Raw genomic sequence first — 6,311 nt, forward strand, 5'->3', positions numbered from 1 at the left:
TTTTTCAGGACAGATGTAAAGACAAATATCTCTAGTGGTCAAAGTGAAACCCTGTATGCCATATGCTTGTTGTTGTTTCTCCTTATTTCCACACGATACTGAAGTGGGACACAGATTGGAATGACTATCAGGTTTTCAGCATTATAATGTACATCACTGCGCATATTATATATATATATATATATATATATATATATATATATATATATATATATATATATATTTGATTGTTTTTATGATGTGAGATTATAGCTCACCTTACCTCACCTCTGAGAATTCAAGTGCCACTGACATTACTTCTTAAATTTAGAAAGAACTGATTCCCCAATTGATCGATCTAAGCACTGATCAAATACCGTGACACTCAATGCTGCAGTGTATGGGCCGAGCCCTCTAATGGATCACAGGCCCGGCGAGCTCACCCTCTCCTGTAGGAGGTCCAGCAGCTGCTGGATACATTCATTCACGCTGCACGAGTCCGTCTTCAGAACCAGCTCCGGTGCTTCAGGCTTCTCGTACTCAGAGTCAATCCCCGTGAACCCTGTGGGGCCATGATGGGTCACGAGTTAGGTCAAACAGCCATCCAATCAGCATTCAGCTTTCTGAGGGTGGGGGAGGAGGGAGCAAGGATGGAGGGACATTAGTAGGGTGTGTGTAGAGAAGGGTCAGAAGGTTATTGGAACGGAGCGAACCCTAGAGCACTCAATCAGGAGGTTTGTGACCTATTCAATGTTGTTTCTAAACAGTATTGACAACCTTATATTGGCTCACTGAAGAATGCAATGACTTATCGAAACCAATTAGACCATGAGGGCCTGTTTTTTTTTTTGGGGTGGGGGAGGCTAATTTTAGCAATTTGAGTCTAGCATAAATCTATTCAAAACCGATTGGGTGGATAGTTTACATAGAGTTGGCAGTGAAGCTAATGTCACCTGGCTCACCACAGCTACTTGGATAAAGCTCAGGTTCTTGATTGCCTTCAGAGAATTGGGGCAACTGCAGACTACACAAAGGTCTAAACAGATCCATCTGACCTAAAGAGTCCCTCACAATGGTCACAAAGCTCATGAAGACACTGCTCTTCCACAAGAAGAGGATCTGAGGTCGGTCATCTCTCCAAGCAGATATCCATGTCTCCATGCGTACCACAACTCACCAGCAAGGGGTGGGAAATAAGAGCATACAAGAACCTCGATTAGTTTGTATATATTTGTGTGCCTGATGTGTGCTGGATCATCTCACTTGTGATTCATAGCAGTTGTACTTTGGTGTCTTGTATGTGGTTGTGATGGATGACTGGGAAGCCGCCCTGACGTCTCGGAGCTCAAACCAGCTCCTCCATCAGACACACGCTGGTATTGTGCTTTGTCTCGGCTCTAATTCACTTTGGTTAAAGCAGCTGCCAACTGAATAAATGTTAATGTACTTGAAAATGGGGGAAACGCACACGAGAGAAATATAGCTCAAAGCACAGCGCTGCTGCTGAGGAATTAATGAGGCATTTGATATGCAAAGCAGTTCCGGTGTGTAAAGCGCTAACAGCAGGATGGCAAGACACAGAGCTGCTTCCTGCAGTTCAGACAGCACCAGCGTCACACTTCCTTTGATCCGACTGTTCACACACACACACACACACACACACACACACACACAAACATGCGTTTGTGCAAGGCCATGTGACGTTTCTGATATTCCAAACTCCTGACATCACCATCGCTCATCTGTGATGACACAGCTATCCAAAGAGGAAGCAGCATGCCGTGATCTCCAGCATGCACAGCAGTGTGTGGAAGGGTGTCCTGCGGTGTGCGGTGGGGTGTCCTGCGGTGTGCGGTGGGGGTGTCCCGCGGTGTGCGGTGGGGGTGTCCCGCGGTGTGCGGAGGGGGTGTCCCACGCGTCACCTCTGATCTCTCCCGCTCGGGCGCGCTTGTACAGGCCCTTCACGTCTCTCTGCTCACACACGTCCAGCGGTGCGTCCACAAACACCTCGAACAACGGCAGGCCCGCCGCCTCGTGGATCTTCCTGGCGTTCAGCCGGTCCTGCGCATGGAAGCATGGAAGCACTTTAAAACTTCGGCACTCGCACGTTTATCTCACGTCTCTCACGAAGGCGCTTCTGCCTCCATACAGCACCGCACTCCACCCACCCTCGCATACGGGGAGATGAAGCTGGCAATGCACACCAGGCCGGCGTCGGCGAACAGCTTGGCCACCTCGGCGATGCGGCGAATGTTCTCCTCGCGGTCCTCCGGGCTGAAGCCCAGGTTCTTGTTCAGGCCCTGCCGGATGTTGTCCCCGTCCAGCGTGTAGCAGGGGATGCCGTGGCACACCAGGTGCTCCTCCAGGGCCATACTGACCGTCGTCTTCCCCGCTCCAGACAGGCCTGGGAACCACAGGGGAAGATCGATTGCTAATTGTTATCGCCACCCTTACAGTCATATGCAAATGAGCCATGAAACAATTCAAAGGTTTTTGTGGGTTTTTTTTGTTTGTTTGTTTGCTGTTTTTAATGTGTGCCAACAAGTGTACTAAAAAAATCTCTGACATTCCAGATGAGTGCAGTGAAGGCATTCACACAGTGCATCAAATAAATCAGTTCAGATGCAGCCCAATCAAGGGTCCATTGAATCTGAACGCATATCGCAATATAAACATGCAGTAATATAAACAAGTGTTTTATGGTCAAATCTGCCCTGGTAGACAGTGCAGTTTGTCTTCAAAGCATTCTAAAGCCGCCGCCAAACACCCCTGCACTGGTCTATGGCACATGACATATAATCGAGAACAGACACATTAAACAGCAAACTGTGCAGTCCTGTCGCCTTCCTGGACTGGATCCAAAACCAGCAAACACACATTGTTATTGGTTTGCTCATTTGAGCTGAGGTTTGTCTTGGTTTCTTTGTGTTTTTTTAAGTATAAACACTGATGGTGATCCCTGTTAACAGTGACTCTCTGTAAACCTGTTCATAGTGTAGCATTGCTCATGGGCTGTATCTAGTCATCCAGGGACAGGCTGTACCTGTAAGCCACACGGTGCAACCACGGAAACCTCCTCTGGTGCCCACGGCCTGCCCACGCTTGTTTCGGCTCACGTGATGGGCCTGATAGGTCACGTTGGTCGCCCTTTGCATCCCCTGGAAAAGACGCAATCATTCAGCAGCATGTAGCCTACATGTTCTGTTGAGGCTCTGTCTCTTCTCTCTTATGGTATAACACACATTAAATAAAAAACTAGTTTTAAAGGACAGAATCATCAAATGCTTCTGAAGCACAGCTTTTTAAAAAATTAGTTACCTTTTCGTTTTAAACCAATACTTTGTTCTTTGTATAGAATAATAAAAATACATTAAAACATTTAAAATATATATTTATGAAAGTATCCTCATTACATTGGTCTTGTCCTTTGCAGTATGATAATACTCCAATAAAAATGAATCAGCAAATAATATTTTTTAAAATAATAAAAATCAAGGTCTTCCTGTTCCATGTCAGTGAAGGAGTCCTAGGAAGCTATAGTGTACTGCCTTGTTCCAATACTTCAACGCCTTGATAACGAATGCACACATTGATTACAACGTGGGGGGAAATGGAGAACACTCCCCCTGTTAAACACTGGCTTACTAACACTAATTACTCATTTTAAACACTGCACCTTAGCGGCCACTGGCTGGTACTCGTTTAGACCGCTGCCCCCTGTGGTGTTATAGCCCTCTCAGCAGGTCAAGGAGGACACATTTTCTTGCTTATAACTTTTGACATTGCAAATTAACAATGCATAATCTTATCTAGCGCTAGTTAACCGGTCTTTTTTACCTTCTTCATAGTAAATAGTCATTTAATTTCCTGTTTTTACACTAAATTGCAGCGTCAATGGTGAATCGCGGAAAGTTATTTTTACTCTGGGTGTATACGTATACTATGGGTATGGGAAGTGGTCACAAGTTAAAACCATCCATAATTATTTCCGACATACAAACATACTTCTTAGTATGATTATGTTTACAGCCACTAAACAGACCAGTTAGCTAGTTTAACTGTGTCTGAAACGCTTATGATAATTTGGATCCTTCTTTGGAAAAGCCACTTTCCTAACAAACGCTCAATATTTAAAAACACAAACCAAAAACAGTGGTTATATTCGTCTGAATTTTAATGATTCTCCAATGTACTTAACTACCTATAAAACGGAAGCAGTAACAGCTAATGCGATGATGATGGGTTCGCTCTCTACTGTAACGTTGTGTGGACCTGCACTTTTGCGCTGTACTGCAACATATCGGTACTGCAACACACCACGACTACTCACCCAGTTTTCAGTGGCATTGCTCAATTTCTGTTTCTTGTGTGAGTTTCCAGAGGTCTCCATGTCTGTAATTTATGCGTCCTGGGACGATACAATCACAGCTGAAAACGAATATGTGCAATAATTTCTCAAAGCCGACAGGTAGCTCTATTATGAATGGAATATGGTTCCACCAGGTTCGACCAGGAAGCTGATGTCGGGGTTGCAACCTTCGTCACAGGAAGTCGTGTTTTTTTTTTAATTAATGCTGCCTTTTACCGCCATCTAGTGCAACCCTCAGGTACAGCAATATAACATTTATATAGTCATGTCAGGTGAAACTCCTGCACCCTGCTGAATAACTCAAGTAGGTCGGAGAGTTCTCTTCTGGTGCCCAAAAGATGAACAGGTCAGGCCCTCCTGTTCTCCCTGGCCACATGTTCTTCTTGACCATTTCTTAGTAACATTTCATGCTCTGTAGGGAGCTTGTTCATTGGTTAACTAACACTATAAGGGACCCACCATTATTCCCCACAGGATGAGGGCTGTCATGTTGTACATTGTTCATGTCAAAGCTTCCACACACAGATTGAGGTGAACGAGATGAGCTAAAATGACCCAATATGTATTCCAGTCTGGTGCTGAAAAGCACAGCAAACCTAATGCATACTAATGTGTACAACTGACTTCCCGTTCAGGGTTTAGAGCATATTTTAAGTATTTCCCTCTCTGTGAACAGATGATGCTGTATTATTATAACTGTGGTGACCATGTGTGATCTCTAATATTTACTGATTCACTGACAGGGAGGAGAAATGTTTATTGTTCCTTGCATGTGATAATACTTTTGTATTCTGACACCACTGTTAAGATACAGTGCAAGCAAAAGCACAGTACCAAACTGTAATATTATTCCCAAAATTTCCAGTCCATTAAACATCTTAATCCATTATTGGAATTCCATGCTTGTTTATGCTGTATAAAGTCTAAGGCATTTGGAACATCTCAGTAGTACATATGTGTCATGTATGGCTACGCCCCCTCTCCTAGCTGTCACTCTGGGTTCCCTCGTGTCTGTTTTCCTTGCCCATTGATCCCGCCCTGCTTGTCTGTAGCCCCGGTTTCTGTCTGTCTGCCACGCCCATGTCATCATCGTCTTCACCTGTTCCTAGTTTAGTTTCATGTATATTAGTCCCTGTGATTCCCCAGTCTGGTTATCTGTGATTTTGTTCTCTTTGTGCTGTTAGCCTGTTGTCATTCCAGTTCGTAAGTTTGCTCTTTTGTGCTCTCCATCATCCGTGTTTATCTCTGCCTGTTCCGTGTTTCTCCGTTGTGTTTAGTTACCTTGTCCTAGTATGCCTGTGTACCTTACTTGTTCTGGCTGCCCTCCCGGTTTGACCCACGCCTGTCCATTCGACCATGGTTTTGGTATTCCCTTGAATAAATCTCGCTCTCCTCAGCGTTTGTGTCCGCCTCCTCGCTCCGCAGCGCGAGCTGCGTTACAATATGAAGCATTTCATGGAACATGTGCCTTAAAACAAGACTGTGTACAACTGGAAGGTTGTCAGAAGAACCCTTTTGATTGAGCATGACAAGTATGCAATGCATTTCTTTAATTAACAAACTCTGGAGGCAACCGGGGTATTAAATAAGCTGTATTAAAAGAACAATATAGAATATAATACAGAACAAAAAAGCCAACCCATTGTTGAATGTTCTATTCAATTGTTATTTTTCTATAGGCTATTTTACAACAGATGTTGCCACAAAATGTTTTTGACAGGAATCTGGGTCTATACCCCTAATGAGTATGTTAAAGGCCAGAGAGGCAACTTTGCTGAGATGGTACGGGGAAGAAGCAGACTCCATAGCATCCCTTCTCCCCGCCACAGAGGGGTTTGATAATAAGCTTGTCTAAGAGTAACAGTATAGCAGCCTTCACAGTACTGCACATGATGAGCAAACAAAGCCAACTCTTTTAATGTTTGCATTAAGTTAGGTATGAGAAGTCATTATATCAATATGG

The 6,311-nt window shown here is 44.3% G+C and overlaps 1 protein-coding gene across 1 annotated transcript in view; it reads right to left on the reverse strand.

Annotated features, from left to right (window-relative positions):
* papss1 (3'-phosphoadenosine 5'-phosphosulfate synthase 1) overlaps positions 1-4,515 on the reverse strand; it is a 17,091-nt gene extending 12,576 nt beyond the window's left edge. The window contains exons 1-5 of the mRNA XM_076974707.1: positions 4,310-4,515; positions 3,023-3,137; positions 2,148-2,383; positions 1,902-2,040; positions 423-541 (exon numbers count right to left, since the gene is read on the reverse strand). Coding sequence (XP_076830822.1) covers positions 423-541; positions 1,902-2,040; positions 2,148-2,383; positions 3,023-3,137; positions 4,310-4,369 — 669 coding nt within the window. The 5' untranslated portion in view covers positions 4,370-4,515. The remainder of the gene's footprint in view (positions 1-422; positions 542-1,901; positions 2,041-2,147; positions 2,384-3,022; positions 3,138-4,309) is intronic.
* Between the last annotated feature and the right edge of the window lie 1,796 nt (positions 4,516-6,311).

This window comes from Brachyhypopomus gauderio, chromosome 15, assembly GCF_052324685.1.
Source record: "Brachyhypopomus gauderio isolate BG-103 chromosome 15, BGAUD_0.2, whole genome shotgun sequence".
NCBI classification, from domain to species: Eukaryota; Metazoa; Chordata; class Actinopteri; order Gymnotiformes; family Hypopomidae; genus Brachyhypopomus; species Brachyhypopomus gauderio.